Source organism: Salminus brasiliensis, chromosome 6 (assembly GCF_030463535.1).
Source record: "Salminus brasiliensis chromosome 6, fSalBra1.hap2, whole genome shotgun sequence".
NCBI lineage: Eukaryota > Metazoa > Chordata > Actinopteri > Characiformes > Bryconidae > Salminus > Salminus brasiliensis.
The window spans coordinates 13427836-13445284 of NC_132883.1; the positions used below are offsets into that span (position 1 = coordinate 13427836).

The 17449-nt window shown below is 38.2% G+C and overlaps 2 protein-coding genes across 6 annotated transcripts; both read right to left on the reverse strand.

Annotated features, from left to right (window-relative positions):
• Positions 1–255: 255 nt before the first annotated feature.
• LOC140556811 (retinal Mueller cells isomerohydrolase) lies at positions 256–5324 on the reverse strand. 4 transcript variants are annotated; one of them, XM_072680881.1, is made up of 14 exons: positions 5248–5324; positions 4919–5001; positions 4558–4708; positions 4309–4416; positions 4086–4227; positions 3592–3739; positions 3426–3507; positions 2910–3042; positions 2687–2826; positions 2397–2526; positions 1605–1719; positions 1400–1494; positions 1190–1301; positions 256–1014 (listed from the first exon to the last, which is right to left on the reverse strand). In XM_072680881.1, the coding sequence occupies exons 1-14, from the start codon at positions 5319–5321 to the stop codon at positions 866–868; spliced, it is 1662 nt and encodes a 553-aa protein (XP_072536982.1). In that variant the 5' UTR covers positions 5322–5324; the 3' UTR covers positions 256–865. The 4 variants fall into 4 exon arrangements, with proteins under 4 accessions (XP_072536982.1, XP_072536983.1, XP_072536985.1 ...); XM_072680882.1 differs by lacking the exons at positions 256–1014; positions 1190–1301; positions 1400–1494 and having other exon boundaries at positions 1650–1738; positions 5248–5302; XM_072680884.1 differs by lacking the exons at positions 256–1014; positions 1190–1301; positions 1400–1494; ... (1 more) ...; positions 2397–2526; positions 2687–2826 and having other exon boundaries at positions 2956–3042; positions 3592–3735; positions 5248–5302.
• Positions 5325–6881: 1557 nt separating this feature from the next.
• On the reverse strand, positions 6882–15973 carry depdc1a (DEP domain containing 1a). Of its 2 annotated transcripts, XM_072681689.1 has the most exons (12): positions 15245–15973; positions 14645–14910; positions 14432–14564; positions 14221–14342; positions 13472–13602; positions 13334–13381; positions 12777–12914; positions 11484–12362; positions 10030–10202; positions 9553–9726; positions 8653–8838; positions 6882–8560 (listed from the first exon to the last, which is right to left on the reverse strand). In XM_072681689.1, exons 1-12 carry the CDS (start codon positions 15290–15292, stop codon positions 8417–8419), a joined length of 2442 nt encoding a protein of 813 aa, XP_072537790.1. In that variant the 5' UTR covers positions 15293–15973; the 3' UTR covers positions 6882–8416. The 2 variants fall into 2 exon arrangements, with proteins under 2 accessions (XP_072537790.1, XP_072537791.1); XM_072681690.1 differs by lacking the exon at positions 11484–12362.
• Positions 15974–17449: the final 1476 nt, after the last annotated feature.

Genomic DNA, 17449 nt, shown 5'->3' on the forward strand with positions numbered 1-17449 from the left:
ACTCTGGAGTGGTGGTGCGCTGTTCTACGCAACAACACCAGCACAAATATTACCTTTATTAAAAGAGTGATCAGAAGAAAAGTAGAAGCAACTAAAGAGGGTAAATCAAAAAGCCAGATTTGGAATTTTTAACTCATCATACCACAGTTCAGTTGCCAGCTCCTAAACACTTAAAACACCTAAAATCAGACAGATTACCATCAGCTAAATTCTAATTACATCAAATGTGATAAATAAAGCAATGAGCCACAGAAGGCAGTTATAGTGATTTTTTTACTATACAGTTTACAGTTGAAGGGTGCTGTAAGACAACAACATTATGTTTGGTAAAAACACTGTCCTCCAGCGGTTTATTTCTTTTAAAAATGCTGACAAATGACAATATAATAAAATACACCAATATTAAAAAACAACCCCAAAAAGCAAAACAGCGTTTGATGAATTGATCAGATTTTTTTCATCAGAATGATCTTACAATGTGTGTTTACAATCGACTACATATGACAATATTGGTCAAACCAACATTTTACGACTGTACCAGTACTATACTAGACTGTACTACTGTTTTGCTTGGAAAATATGCAGCAGTACTCTCCTTCATATTTCTGCATGAAAAACATTTTATCTGAAATTTATAAACTTAACTATAAACAAGACAACCCTCAAGTATATTTTCATTTTAGGTTATCACTGCGTAGATTGTGGTTAGCATAAAGATGAAGGGATTTAGGAGTAAAGCTGGGTACATCTTTGCTAGAATTCTGGCTCTGCAGAGGCATTACAAAACTCAGGGCAGTGTATTCAGCATCTCTTCTGTTCTTCATTGGCACTCTGAAAAAAAGTGTTCCCTACAATCTCTGGATTTCTAGGCTTTGTACATGCCATGGAAAGTAACAGGAATCATGACATCAACCTCAGCCCGCGCTATCTCAGTAAGGTCTCTGGCGTTGAGTATAAGGAAGTAGGCTGGATGCTGGTCAGCCCCTGGTTTTACCACAATGGTCAAGAGAACACCTATAAAAATAATAAAAACTAAATCATGCAAAACATAATGGAATCAGTTGACAAAGACTGATATTTACATAATAGTCTTTGCGACATTGATTGATATACATTTATAAGTTAATAGTTAAGTAATGCCTAAAAAGATCAACCATAGTTAAAGGCAGTGATGAACCTTTCCCCTTACCGTCATCCTCATCTTGAGCTTCTGGACTTGGCACGAACAGAGGCTCAGATGGGTATGAGTCTGATTCCTGCCAAACCCAAGTCTCCTTGCTCTTCACGTTCAGCTTACAAATCTATAGCCAAACAAATAGCAAGGATACAAACTCTGACTGGACATGGCAAGACTCTCAGTAGCCATTTGGGAAATATTTTAGTTACACATCATACCTACCCGATCAGGAATGAAGTGGTTCAATCCGAGGCCGTAGGCAAAGGTGTAATCTTTCCCACTGTGTTTACTGTAGTTGATCTGGGGAAACTCAAAAGCTGTAGAATGGAAGTGTGAAAAGGGAAAAACCATGTTCTTCAGATTATGTCAAGAATGTACGAGTCAGCTGTACTGCAACCCTTTTTGAAAGTGAGTGTTGGATATTTACCCTGCTGTGGTCCCGAGAAAAGAACCTCAGGCTCAAGCCAAATGGTCCCATCACTTCTCATGACAGCAGTGGCTGTGGTGTATGGAAGTGAAATCAAGTTCTTTCCTGGCTCTTCCTGTCAATCAGTGAAGAAACTAAGTAATCAAATAAACAAACAAAAGAAGATGTATACAAAGGCCAAGCAATAATAAAAAAGAACCCCTGAAAAGTTACATTAGGAAACATTTTAAATATCTAAAACACTGTAAAAAAAAAATGGAAATGGGCACAGTAGGGTCACATTCCATGTCTTTAGTCTTAAACTTACTACAGCAGGTACAAAGGTAATGTTTAATTCTTTTTCTAAATGTTATATTATGCAAACATAATACTTTTAAAGTGCTTTAAAATACTTTGAACTTGTACTGATATGTGCCCAGACCTTTGCAATGCACAATGTCCATCAGGCTGTGTTACATACAGAGAGTATGTTTAAGAGAGACCAATAGGACAATTCTAAATATACATTGCCATCATGCAAATCTCTGCCAGCCTTGTTTTTGCCAGTTTCCAAAACTATAATTTTACTTAATCTATTCAGAATAATGTGCTGTTCAGGACTAGGCTTAATCCCTGTCTAGGAAACTGACATTGTTTTCTGTATGTGATAAAGAAACAACTCTGAACCATTCTTTGTTTCAGACTAATGCACAGTGTGTATAGTGAGTATATTAAATGTAAATATTTAGTTATTTAGTGATCAATAATAATGTGCAACAGTGAAGAAAAAACAAAGAGAAATCATTCCCTTACCCTGTAGATGTCCAGTGGAAGCACGTACCTCCGAACCTCTGGCTGCGGTGCACGCATGGCAGCTTTCTTCACCTCCTCCCAGTTCTGCTTCAGGTTCGCCAGGTACAAGTAGTTATACACCAATTCAAACCTTTCAGCAAAAAGCAGATCTACATTACAGACTGATTTAGCACTATTAGCCGGGATCTGTTTACAGTTGTGTTTACGGCTGTGTTCCACTTTCATCCACATCCGCAAAGAATACAGTAAATCTTATTGTTTTAATAAGTTATTACTCCAGAGCAGCTCACCCTTTCCAGGTGCACAGGTCCACCACTATGAAACCCTGATCTTCGTAACAGTTGATGTGATGGAACATATTGAAGGCAGAAGTCCTGAATTTGTAGTCAATGTATTCCCCAGGATTTTTAGTGGCCAAATGAAACCATGTCTGGATAGAAAGGACAAATGCTCTGCATGTGCTGAACATACAAGGATAATATGTCATTTAAATATGACCAAAAGTAAACTTACTCCCATTTTGTCATTTGTCTCAAAGCAGTCCATATAGTTTGTGCCTCTGATGCTCCATGAAGTCAGGAATTTCAGAAGGTTTATCTTTATTGGAGTCTCGACAAACACAAAGTACTTCTCTGTCATACCAAAGCTGAAAATGACATTTAAATTATTTATTAATGTGTAATAAGCCAATAAATAAATCAGATAATAGTGGATGATCTATCTTTTTATATGAAATGGCCTATATCAATAAAAATAATTAATATATTATAAACAGTATTTGCAATTCTAAAATGTACAGTATCATCATAATGTTCGGGACAAATACTTGATATGCATCCCTGCTCCACAGTTTAAAATTTTTAATTCAAACCAATCAGACACAATGAAATACACATTCCACACTTAAATTAAATGGCACTGGCATTCCATTTGGTTTCACTATGTTAAAATGACAAAACTGTTTGAGTCTAAGTTTGAAGTTGGGCATTTACCTGAAATACCCATGTACAAAAAACAAAGTCACCTGACCTATGAACATAAGATGGCTTGAATCTCTCACTGCTGGGGAACTGCACCACAACTTCGGACTTCTCAATGGGATTGGATTTGTCTGAGCATCAAAACACACAAATTCAACAACAGTCTCTGTTGTAAACTCAGTTACACTGCTTCTAACCCGGAGGGCCACACTGACCTTTTTGTGCTGGAGGGATTTTGACAATGTTGTAGGCCAGTGACATGTTCTTCCCAAAACAGTTTCCAATGTTGTACACTGTGCCATCTTGTTCGATGTGTGGGTGCGCAGAGGCGCCATTGATTGAGAGATAATTGCACAAGTCTACCTATAATAAAAACAGGCTTGAGAAGACTTACATGATCATATAGTTCTTATAATTATATATAGAACAATTGCGTTTACTAAAGAGCCCTTGGAGAACCTCTTGTAGGTGTAGGTAGCAGCAATAAGCAATACAGCAATACATTTTCTCAGGTCTAACTGCCTTAATTGGAGGTATTCTGATAGAAATTGCACTCTCTTTTTGTCTAATTTTATATATATATATATATTTATATATTTATATATTTATATTATATATTTTTCTCCTACCCATCCTACCCTTTGAAGGCTCTATAGCTGATAACATTTAGTTTGGTTTAAGGAAGTAAGCCAAGAACATGAACACACACCTTTTCTACCGTTTCCAGAGTGTCTGGGTTGACTTTGGTAATGAAGTTGGTTTCTGTGCAGGCATAGAAATCCTCACCAATAGGGTACACGTTCACCAGGCAGTTGTCTGTCACTTCGATGCCTCGGAAGTAAGTAAAAAACCTGTTGCCACCAAAATAATAACAATAGTTGAACTCTTGCTGTACAAACCACTTGTTACCCACAAAGGGCGCTAGAGCAAACCTGGAAAAGATGTTTTTGCAGGGATCTGGGTAGGCTGCAGTGCCAAATTCAGTAATCACAATCCTCTTCTCTGTCATAGCTCGCACGTAAGCATCTGTTCTCACAAACCTGTAGTGAAATATGATAGTTGATGATGGATTAATACGTAAATGACTTCCACACATTCTTATATAGAATACCTATGCTGGCCTAGTTATGAATGTCTTATTTGTGTGATTGTGTCCTAAAGACAGGACAGGAAGGCTTTACCTGCGATAATAGGTGACCTGTCCATTCTTCAGGTCAAATTTGTGCATGAGTGCCTGGCCATCAAAAAGATGGTAAAATGGTTCATCACCAATTTCAAAGAGCCCAGGCCCCAGACGAAGCAGACTGCCATTCAGCCATGCTGGAATTATACCTGGGGGAAACAATGATTTGTTAATAGCTGTTGAATCAGTCTCAGATCCCTGATTCTTTATAAAACTGACAGTAAACTCCCCAATATGTGAGCCAGTCACACACTAATACACACTAATATGGCATTTCAAATGAGCGTCTATATTATAACTCTTTCATTATTTGCTTTAATTAATAAAAAGAATTGTAATATAAACAAGCAACATCATACCGGTAACAAGGGCAGGTATGGGCTCAGCCAACTCTTCACACGACTCAAAAATCTTTTTATAGCCACCAGCAGGATGTTCAATACTGCCAGGAGAAAATTTAAATTCATTTTTGAAAAATGCTTTTAACAATCCATTATGCAGAGAGCAAGTAAACAGTTCTATAGCTCTGGTCCTGTAAGACAAAATCTAACATCTAAAAGTATAACATTCATTTTAGAGTGGAAAAAAAATAAACCAAAGCTCATTTGCAACGGCACAACTTGAATTGAGTAAATTGCACTTAGTAACATTACAGTTAGAAAAAAACTTAAAGTTTCTGCTCACTCACCGGCTGACCATGTTGCTTTGTGCATGAGACTCCACTGTGTTTAAATGAAGCAGGGGCTCTGTGGTTCTGGGCATTATGGAAGCCCATTCCTAAGCACTGCCATGGAGTCTTAGAGTTACCCCAGCCAATCAGCAAACACTGAAACAAAACCCCCTTTGTGCCCAAGACCATGAGTATTTCCACTGAGGTTTTCATGAACATGAGCTCCCCCTCTCAGAGAAACCTAGCAGTTCCAACAACAGAATGAAAAACACACTGCAGGCTTGTGAGGGATAAGCAATGCCTTAAAGATGAAGAAATTACATGGACAGATCTGTGTTATTGAACTGTCAACAGGCAGTTAAAAAAACAAAAAACAAAAAAACAACCAAACAGTGAAGGGATGCTTTCCTCATTTAAAGAAAAAAAATATCTGAATACAAGAGGTAGAAGCAAACAAATTAGAGCATGCATTTGATGCTGTTACTCACCAGCAATAAAATGAAGGCCTCTACATATTTTCTTAGGTGGGTTCTCAGGTGGCCTTAGGTATGGAAATTTTGCTCAATGGAATTCATCACACCCCTATACACACATATTCACTATTTCAAAGTTTTAAATAAAGTTACAACATCCACAAACATATATATATATATATATATATATATATATATAAAGCATAAACATAATATATAGCAAACAATTTTATTTAATCATTGAAGATTGCTATTAATTTTAACTATAGCAATAGACAAAAGTCAAGCTAAGACTGAATAAATGACTTAATACCATCAACATAGTTCATATTTACTTTTTTTTATTTATTACACATGTCCAAATGTTTGTGGACACCCCTTCAAATGAATGCATTTAGCTACTAAGTTCAGCCTGTATAGTCCCTGCAGAGAAGTATTGACAATGGAAAGGGCTTAGAGGGGTATAAAGCCCCCACCATTGAGCTGTAAAGCAATGGACCTGTGTGCTCTGGAATGACAGTGCCTTACCCAATACTTTTGGGATGAGGTAGGGTGGTGATGAGATCATCACAGCAATGCTCTAAAACCTATAAGGAAGCCTTCCCTGAACAGTAAAGACGGTTACTCCAACGAAAGCATCTTATTTCAGAAGAAACCATGAGTGAGCAGGTGTCCAAATACATTTGTCCATAGTGTCTACATAACATCATTAGACTCTGGGCACAAGACTGCTACAACACTCTTAAGCCTCATCTTGGCTTATAACACAAATAGTACTTCTATCTTTCTTGTGGACTGAACACAGCTGCTTATAGCCTGCTTATAACTTTATGAACTGTTTAAGATGTTATATGAATGTTATACAAGCCTTATACTGTATATTGTATTAGATTTGACCAGCTGTTTAGCATTTGCTGAGACATATTTACAACCAACATGTTAGAATTAACATTCACAAAAACTATCATAGACGCATTCGAATGATCAACTCATTTTGTTCCTCTTGTAGTAGACAAATAATTACCCAGGGTCAGGGCTACATTTATCATGGTGAGCTGACAGAGGCTTTGAATACATGTGACAGTCTGACAAATCACATGCCCATTGTTTAACTTAGGAAGCATACATTCATCTACAAAGCAATGAACAACAGATCTGTAGCTTTATTTACAAGCAGTTTATTGCATAGCACAAAATCAGAAACTTTCACATAACAGCAAGGTTATTATTTATTTAGCAATTTAGATTTTACGTAAGGCTGCTGAACCAAGCTCACTATCCAAGTCATACAGTGCATGTTCCCAAAAACTCAATAATGTAAGAAGAGGTCTGATCCAGGATGAAGTACTTCCTTTCAATTATATACACAGGCAACAACCTCAAAAATGCATTCCAGCAAAACTAAAACAGATTCATTAAAGGAAAAAGATAAAAATCCATCAACTGTTTGGTGCCACTTAACCCTTGATCTAATTGACAGGTCAGCAGTGCAAAATCACTTATCCCATAGTGCATTGAAAAGAAAGGTTTGAAAATTCCAAAAATGTATCTTTTATCTGTACTTCTAAGCAGCAATTTGGTTTAAGTTACTTTTAGTTGGTGAAAGAAACCTACTGTCATGAATCAATAACGTAGAGCATTAGTTTCAAGATAGTAGCATAATCTAATTATACAGTATACAAATTCAGCCTGAATTGTAACAATACTGACTCCCAATAAAACTGAATCACAGACCAGAATTCAATTTTCCCATCAATTTTGCACTTTAGTAAGAACATCCATTAAAATCTGAAAGATATAAACATAAAAAGAACAGATACAACAAATAAAAATAAAAAAACAATATTACTACACTGTTATAATAATAATAATAATAATAATAATGACATGCCTTCATTTGTTTAAAAGCTCTTCATTTAACAAACTCTGCTGATCCTGCTGTAAACACTTGTGAATTTTAATAAATTTACGGTCCCAGTTAGATGTTCGTACAGAAACGGCTCAGGCTGCAAAAAAATGCATTGCAGAGATTATCTTAGATTCGAAGATTCAACTGATACTTAAAATGAAGAGCCTTTCATCAAAACAGCCTTTGTGCTATCATTTTGGTGCTGGTCAACTGAAGGCTGTTTTTGTAGTTCCCAAAAATATATTGCAACTATTAAATGTCTTTAAAATAAATAACCAACATAGAAAATGTAAAAAATACGTAAACAAATTTAACTGGCATTGTGGACATGATATTAAAATACCACGTCATATGTTAAATCAATAGTTTTGTCAGTTCTGTTGATCCCATCGAACACACAATCTTGGCTGCTATGCACAGGAAACGCTGCTTTCAGACAGTACAAAGCACGTCTGTGCCACATAAAATGTGTTAAAACGTATGCCACTCAGTAAACCTCTCACATTTGACATTAGCTTACTTATCCTTCACATACTCAGAGTTCTCCTGCTAAAATAATGTGACTACACTAGTAATGTCAGGTGAAGTTGTCAGTTTAAATGAAAGAACTTTGTGTTTAACACACCGTAGATTCACAAAAGGCATGTTAATTACCAAAAGTCTGCAGTATTTGAGATGCCAAAGACAAAGCCCCAAGACCACTGCTTTACATAGAAAACAAATGACAAACATAACTCCCTGAACTGCATAAGCTCAAACAAGAAATCACTCATCTCTAAAGCAACACACACACACACACACACATTCAGTTTCGAATACTGAATGCTTTGGTCTTCTTCATGCCCATCAAAAGTGGTGGTTTGATCTTTGGTTTATCTGCAAAAAGTTGGGCCTCACTCTCTGTTGTGGGGAAACGGCGCAAGTAGATGTCCGGATACTCTTTCTGAAACTGATGAAACAAAATTAGCAAATGTGTCCAAAGACGCCTGCAAACATCTAAGAACCCTGAGACAGAGTCCGTAAACACATTTTGTACTATACCAGTTTGAGTTTCTTCTTCTTCTCCTTGACAGACATGGCTTTGTCCTTGATTAGGCTCTCTAGCAGATCTACAATGGCTGCCTGAGACACAGACAACTTCTGCTCCTCAAACTCCTGAGTGCTGATCTGTCTGCAGAATGAGTAGGATGGCATGGCAACACCAGGACCCATACCAGAGTGTCTTGGCTATAAAGGGAAAACACAATCATACATGAAGTCTTGGCTTCACAGGCTGGAACTATATTCTACTAATGAAGATAATGTAACTACAAATGATACTACTGGGAGTAGTGCAAGACCTTTTACTGATTACTGGTTGTACTGGTCTTATAGCACTAAACACTCTTCCTTCATCTTGCTTTTGCTTACAAAGAGCAGACTACAGTCTCAACAGTATTCTTAAAATTGAGTGTTGCTACAATAGAACCCTATCTAACATTTCAGTAGCTCAGTGCATAAACTAAGGATTCATTAACAGCTAGCAATGAAAACAAATAAACAGCTTATTACCCTCCTGACCAATTAAAATAAGATTAACAGTCTCTCATTTAACTTGGTCACGGTGACAAAATCTCTAGAACTGTGTCTGCTCCTTACACACTATCCTGCAACCCTTATAGAACTCCACATTTTACCAAGTCAGAGTTTTATCTAGTAATTCTGTGGCATGTAATTTGAACTTTAGCAACAGGTGAAAGAAAACAGTCATCTATTAAGGCAGTCATCTATTAAACTGCTGACTTTTTTATTAATTCCTTCAGACATTGCCATATTGATCCCTAAAGGCTTTGGACTCAATGGATTCTGTGTTTATACTACTACAAATGATCAATTCGCATAGTCTGATACAGTAACATTTATAAAACATAAAGACTGATGTGAAGAGTCTTGTCATGTCACCTGAGATTTGAGATAGGCAATATGGTCCTCGACAGCATTGCGCAGGTACAGAGGCACCTGGAGTACCTCCTGATGATGGTCCATTAGGAAGGACAGCAACCTGGTGGCCAGCAGCTCATCCAGATCTACTTCCTCCTCACAGCTCAACACACAGCGAGAGAAGGTTTGCACCATCTATACACATATACACACGCACACATTGAGTTTATTGGGGAGAAGTGCAAGTTACTTTCAATTTGTAACTTTCATAAGGAGTTTATAGATGCATCTAGTAGAACAAAAGTAGAAAAGGTACAGTGCAGTTAAACATCAATAAACAAAGAGCCAACACTGAAGTGGAAGTGGAATTAGTTCCCCTAAATTAGACAGAACTTTGTTTTAGCACCACTTCATGAAATGTGTTAATAGGAAATCTATCAGAATGCATGTTTATGAAAAGAAAGCAGAACCGCCATTGCACTAGTCCATGTTCCTCACCAGTGTGCGTGTACCGATGGCGTCATGGAGACGAGGCATGTCCACATTTTGACTCATGCGCGAGATCATGCGAAGGAGCAGCTGCAACTTTCGTCGAGACGCAGGGGGGAGAAGAAGTGTGCAGAGCTGTAGAGCCTCAATTGCAAGACGCTCCAATGCAGGCTGCAGCAAGCCTGCAAAACCCAAGTCAAAGAAAGTAAAGAGGAGCATTGCAGTCATGTAAAAATCTTACATCTCCATTTTTTCCACTTTTTTGACAATGTGAATCTGACCATTCTTTACATTGTCAAATATGAGGAACAGTAGCTATTTTCAAGATAAGGTTTTGCGTGACAGCGACAATATAAAGACACATCACTTAACAACAAACTGCCATACTTCTCTTAATCAACTCAGCCATTCATACAGAACAAACTCAGCACAGTAAACAGCAGATCTCTTAGTCAAATAGGTGCGGTTAAGTTAAAGACCTACCCTAAACCGCGGCTTTGTGGAAGTCACAAAAAGAGTAGATTCGTGGTTCTTAACTTCCTAATTCCACTCCTGTATATCCCCAACATTATTTGCTGGTCATGCCATAATGGCTTTTGTCTTCCGTTAGATGTTGTATATGGGAAAACATGGGTGTTTATGATGGGATCAATTTGTTGAATACATTTCCGGTAAACTATTCATTTTTAAAATGTATGTTCACAGTAAAACAGCACAACTAATTATTGACAATTAGAGAAAATACTGATATTGAAATAACACAATGTTTTACAATACTGTATCAATACTCAAAAACACAGTACTGATTTTTTTTTCATGAATAGTTTACATGTAAAGATTGATGGCAGACAGTGGTTCATTTTGTGTTCAAACCATGACTGCTAGATAACAGTTGTACTGTTGGACATTTCTGATTGCATTAAAAGTTTTTTTATAACTACTCTCTCACCATTCAGTATCAAAATACATTAAATTGTGAAACTGTGTAATGCATCACCAGGTTCTTGCCAATACACAGCACCACTAGGTTCTTAAATGTTCTGAGTTGCTTGAATGACCAACATCTGTTTTGTTGGCCTATTAGCTGGATGCACACAGCGCTGCAGGTCTAATGTAGGACCTCACAAGTGCGCAGGCCAAAGCTATGTGATTATAACAATCAACTGTGCAATTCTACACACACACACACACACACACACACACACACACACACACACACACACACACACACACACACACACACACACACACACACACACACACACACACACACACACACACACACACACACACACCTTGGGGCTGTGGACCACATGCAAATGTTAGTGTTAAAAGGTTACACACATACATGCTAAAACAAAATGTTAGTTACATGCAACAAACCCAAAAAAAAACAAACAAACAAACACAAAAAAAAACACAATACAGTTGTAGTGCTGTGGACAGACGCATGCAGGCCTTACTTTGCTCAGGACTCAAGCGGCGTGCAACAGAGGACACTGAGGGGTGAGGGTGCACAGGCTTGCACAGGTCCAGTGAGCTGTGACAACGTCTGCTAATGGTCGGCCCTGTGCTGACATCCAAGCAGCTTCCATGCAAACGGACCAAGCTATGACCTCTAAGGCCAATAGTGGAGGAGGACAGGTCTGGTCTCATAGTAATTTCTGCTACAGGAGCATTGATGCTAAAGCAACTTGCAGACATTTCCTTGTGCTCCAGTAGGTCGAGGCAGTTTCCGATGCTTCTGGGACGAGGTCTTGCAGTTCTCTGGTTCTGGATGGTTGCATGATGCTCTGAGAAGAGACTGAAGCTTGATCTGCTGCTTGTTTGTGACGGGTGCTCAATAGAATTTGCCTCACCTGAGGAGGTCTTACTGGACAGAACAGTCATGGAGGAAAAACTCTTGCATTCAGGTTTATTAGCAATGTTTGCTAGAGAACTGTCTTGGGGGAAGGAGCCCTCACTGCTGTTAGTCCTATAGGATGCCAGACTTTCCACAGACCTGAAGAGCTCAGGTTTTGAACATGAATCAGCAGATTCATCCAGAATTCTCTCCAGAGAGCAGCTCCTGGGCCGAAACCTGGTAAATGGAGCTGCAGTGGACTGTGTTCTGGAGGCTGCTGCTTGGTTCCTTACTCTAGAAGTGAACACTTCTTTCATCGGTGACTCAGTCTCCTCAAAGGACTCCTTTCTTATCAAGCTCAGCAAGAGGCATTCAGTAGATCTGAAAAGGCTGGCAGTGTTCAGGTGAGGGGCTTTAGCCGGTTGAGGACAGCTCAGTTCCTCCGGGTTTTTACGCTTTCCATGATGAGTTCTAGGAGCTGTGACGTAGCCACACAAAACTAGCAAAAGACCAGACAAAACAACATGAACAACAAACAAGCAGGCAAAGAGAGGGAGTACATGGAGAGACAGGGCACATATATAGGTTAGTCTTTTCACGGCAAAAAGGCAACACAGGAGGCAACCATTATTTCATCCCTCTAGTTCTAAAACTTTTAGCATGACATGGCAACATGATGCTTTAATAATAGGGATTTTTTTTTTCCATTTAGAGAGATGAAATTTTGAATGAAATTACTCCTTTGGTGAGTATGAAGCAACATAAACAGGTAGGTCCCTCTTACTCTTCATTGGCCACATCATGTTAGGAATATCAGTAAAGACCATGTAGCATAGCCAACTGGTCATGTAGTGAGTACATGACAAACTGGCCCAAGAAAAAAAAAAAGGAAAAAGAAAGATAAATCACATACCCAGAACATTTACAAACAACTCATAGTACTGAAAGGTGAGAAGTGGCTGAGGGAGACTGTAGAAGTAGTCAGACACCGTCTTAAAGACATCCCGTTCAAAGCCTGGGTAAGATGGCTGGTTTGAGTCATACTTCGGCCCTTTGGTTTCCAAAACAAAAAAGAAAACAAAAAACTACACATACCACACAAAATCCAAATCCACAACATTATTTTAAGGATGTTTGAGATTTTAGCAAACAAGATCATGACAACATGGTGGCTAAAATGGTCATGAAAATTGTAAACTGTAAGGCAGTTCCTTTAGCAATATCATATCATAACCCTGCCTACATCCTTTTTACTTTAATGTGGACTAGAGTATTATACTATAAGGATTTCTCCTCACTAAACAATGCAGATGAATAAAATAGAATCACAGCAAATAACATCACTGATTAAACTAACTGATAAACTAAAATCAAGTCAGTAGACAATCACGGTAAGAATATCTCTTTCCAATTAAATATACTTTATTTTGTATATGTACCATATGACAATTTAAAATTATTTACACTTACAGTTTGCAAGACATTTCATGGCTGACAAAACCCAGTGCGGCAGATCATCTAGAGTAATAAAAAAATAAAGAAAGAAAGAAATTAAGCTTGAGTATACAAGCAGACCAACATCAAAAACAGGTAATAGAAAAATCTCACCTGTCTTGTCATCCAAGGTAACAACTCCATGCTTGTTGACCTTGGTCATGTTATACACAATGTAGTGAGGACTGACTTGCGCTGGATTCAAAACATCGTCCAACGATGGCAAACCCAATAGTTTCTGTAAACTGATATAAAAACAGCATGACACTACAAAATGAATTCTTCACAGTCTTATGCAAATGCTGGTTACCCAGGTCAAGTTGTGTTGTTGATTGCCACATATTCTGGAGAGATGCACTTCTGCACATTCTAACACACAACTACGGTTTACCATAAGGGGAGAAAACAAAACAAAAACAAATGTGGAAGACATGTCATTTGAATAGAGCAACATGACTATTCTATCGCATTACGATACATTTAGTTATTGTAATACACAATATACTTTAACAAGTATATTATGGGTTGTCGTCAATGCTTTTAAAAAATATGATTAATGATCTAACTGCATAATACATGTGCCTATTACTTTTCACAAAACATAAGTGACATCTTAATGCCAATCCTAATTTTACCACTGTTTAAAGCTTCTGCATTGTACTTCAAGCTGAAAAAAAAAATCACTGCCCTAGGCTTATTATTTACCACTGTTACAGCTCAAGTTGTCTACTAAAATCTACATCAGAAATGCTTGTATAGCAAATTAGTCAACCAGTCTCAAAACGCAGACTGATCATTTACAAAATATATATATTTATTCCTTTGTGACAGATAGAAATGCAATGCAAGACAGTGGAACTTACTGTGTTAAGGTTACACTTCTCCAAATCTCCTGAATGTCATCATCTGTGATATCTCTACAGTCCACAGTCTCCTCTGAGGGTGCGACATTGGGCGAATCTTCTACTGCTGGAACGATATTCTCCTGTAGAGAATGATACAGTGTGGTTGGATTGCTTCAGGGCATTCTCCATGTGAACTGTAAAAAACACCGGTCAGGCCTACAAAACTTACTTGGATTTCTTTGTCAAATTTCTTGGAACTCCTAAATTTGAAAAAGCCCTCTCTGTCCTTCAAAGATAAACTCTTTTTCCTTACACCTTCAGGACCAGCAGGGATTGGCTTTAATGGGGATGTCGACGGAAACCTGCAAAGCATTCGGCTCTGAGAACATGCCAACTACTCAAGAAGTATTTTCAATAAGAACAGAGCAGTAAGCTAGCCTACCTGTAGAGCTGACTGTTGTCCTCCAGGTCCTCCAAACCCCATCGTCCTTTGACATCTTCAATAACGTGATTTTTGAAGAACTTCTTCAAGAGCTGAACAGTCTGCTGCCTAGTGACTTCTGGTCCAAAATTGCTGTTGTTCCTCAGAAGTTCGTGTAACCAGTCAACAGCTGCGGTCGCCGTGAAGCAGTTCGTGTAAACTTTAAAGTGCTGCCGATGCTTTTTCAGAGGCATGCCCGCCCGGAATAGCTTAGTTACTTCATTCCACTGCAAAAGAACAGTGGTTGACAAAGTCAAATTCAGCACTAACATTAGTGCGGATAAGTTACACTAGCTAGTGCCAACATCTAAACAGATTTATTGAAACCCAAATACACACAGCAGTCGCGTTACAGTGAAGTGTAGTGTAGCTAGCAAGCGCTACGTAGAATTTAACTAATACTAGGATTACAGTCAAAGGGTTTTAAAGGTTTACGCTAATATACTGACCGAAAAGCAGTATAGAAAGCATAGAAAGAGCAACGTAATGATAAGGATATTAGCAAAGCAGCTAGCTAGCTTACTAGCTAACTGGCTGCTAAGCGTTGTTTTCTTCTCTTACCAGTTTCGTGGCCCTGTACGGACCAGGTGTGATAATATGCGAGTCCATTGAGACAGTTCCACGGACATCCACGACAAAACCGGTTCCTTAACGATACATACGATCAGAATCTAACTTCTATTAAGGCGAAGTGTTTCATTTTAGCTCCAAATAGCTCGAAGACACAAAACAAACTTTCTAACTAGCCCCTAACAGCAAAACTGCCATTTCGCCACCCCACAGCGACTCCCCACACAGCGAACCGTTTGAAATTGTGTGGTCGTCTGGAGAAGCGCCGGGATTGGACCATTTGTCTAGACACGTGACCTGCTTAGACACGCGTTTCCCTACCCAGCACTCCTACACTGTGTTTGCACTGTGATCAGTGTTGCCACTGATTATTTTTTAAAGCGACAAATCTAGCCACTTTTATGGTCTTATTAGAGACTTTTGGGTGAGCACACATGTTCTTCAGTTATTGTTCTCAACACCGGGGACTGCCGTGAGCCTCGTCCCACAATAATCATAGAGCTCAGTCAGTGTTAATAATTTAATCAGTGTTAAAATCTCTCATTTCAACGATAACAGCAGCACCTCAGACATAAAGCTTGGTCTACTTAACATTAGATCACTATCCTCGAAAGCAGTGATCGTAAATAAAATTATATGTGATCAGAAACTAGATGTTTTCTGCCTAACCGAAACCTGGATTAGACCTGATCAATATATAGCTCTAAATGAAGCCACCCCCACAGGCTATAAATATGTACATAGCCCTAGATTATCAGACAGAGGAGGTGGAGTATGTATAATCTATCAGAATACACTAGAGATTATTCAAAAACACTGTAACACCTTCACTTCTTTTGAGCTTATCTACATTAATATATCAAATCCAGCCACAAATAAAAAATACTTTCACATTGATTAATATTTATAGGCCTCCAGGGCCCTACTCTGAATTTTTTAAAATAATTTAGTGATTTTGCTGCAGACTTGGCAGTGTGCAGCAACAAAGTTATAATCGTAGGAGACTTTAATATTCACTTTGAAAAAGCAGACGATCCATTAACAAAGGCGTTTGTATCAATTTTAGATTCTGTCAGAATCACACAAAACATACTGTTACATTACTGTAATCATACCCTTGATTTAGTCCTGACCCTGGGTGTTGGCATTGATCAGCTAAATATTCTACCTCAAAGCTCAGTAATATCAGACCATTATCTAATCACCTTTGAGCTACATCTAAGGCAAAATGTAAATTCTTCTCCCCAACACTGTCTAAAGCGCACAATAACACCAATGACAGCTGTACAGTTTACTAAAAATCTCCCACCCCTATCAACCTCAGTTTACACTCCGTCAGACCAAAAGGAGCTCGTTAAATTAACAAACGATCTAGAGAATACCCTTCGATCAACCTTAGACAAAGTAGCACCGTTTAAAAGTAAAATGACAAGGCAAAAAAGGCTCGCACCATGGTACAGTGACCATACTCGTACCTTAAAACAAACAGTGCGGAAACTAGAGCGTAAATGGCGGACAACCAAACTAGAGGTGTTCAACTCTGCGTGGAAGGACAGCCTTAGTCAATATAGAAAGACTCTCATTAAAGCTTGCTCAGTGTATCTGGCCTCGCTGATCGAGAAAAACAAAAACAATCCCAGAATACTTTTTAGTGAGATCTCTAAACTTACTAAAAGCCAGGCAGATTCTCAACCCCAGATCCCAACATCTTTAACCAGTCATGTTTTTATGGACTATTTTAATAATAAAATAGAAAATATTAGACAACAAATCCAACCCTGCTTATTAAATCAACCATGGCCGTCACCTGATGTAGCTGCTTTAGAACATAACTTAGTTGTAGAACAAAGGCTGGAAGCCTTCTACCCGCTTTCACAGCCTGAACTAGAAAAAATTATTTCCTCAGCTAATTGTACAACATGTACACTCGACCCAATTCCCTCTAAATTGCTAAAAGAAATTCTCCCAATTATAATCAGACCTCTTTTAACAATTGTAAATTCATCCCTTAGCCTTGGGCATGTACCCCAAACCCTTAAAATAGCAGTTATAAAACCTTTAATCAAGAAACCAAATCTTGATCCTAGCGTATTATCTAATTATAGACCCATCTCAAACTTAACATTCGTATCTAAGATATTAGAAAAAGCTGTGGCCCAACAACTCTACCTGAGTAAAAATGACATGTATGAGAAA

What these genes read in the sequence shown, in the direction of transcription:
- LOC140556811 (XM_072680881.1), bottom strand. Translation starts at nt 5,321, where the DNA reads ATGCCCAGAACCACAGAGCCCCTGCTTCATTTAAACACAGTGGAGTCT. An exon ending in TGCAAAAACATCTTTTCCAG is followed by an intron (nt 4,228 to 4,308) that starts GTTTGCTCTAGC and finishes TGGTGGCAACAG; the next exon opens with GTTTTTTACTTACTTCCGAG. An exon ending in TTCCACTGGACATCTACAGG is followed by an intron (nt 1,720 to 2,396) that starts GTAAGGGAATGA and finishes ACTGATTGACAG; the next exon opens with GAAGAGCCAGGAAAGAACTT.
- depdc1a (XM_072681689.1), bottom strand. Translation starts at nt 15,292, where the DNA reads ATGGACTCGCATATTATCACACCTGGTCCGTACAGGGCCACGAAACTG. An exon ending in GTTGTTTGTAAATGTTCTGG is followed by an intron (nt 12,363 to 12,776) that starts GTATGTGATTTA and finishes GTCTTTTGCTAG; the next exon opens with TTTTGTGTGGCTACGTCACA. An exon ending in CCATCGGTACACGCACACTG is followed by an intron (nt 9,727 to 10,029) that starts GTGAGGAACATG and finishes ATATGTGTATAG; the next exon opens with ATGGTGCAAACCTTCTCTCG.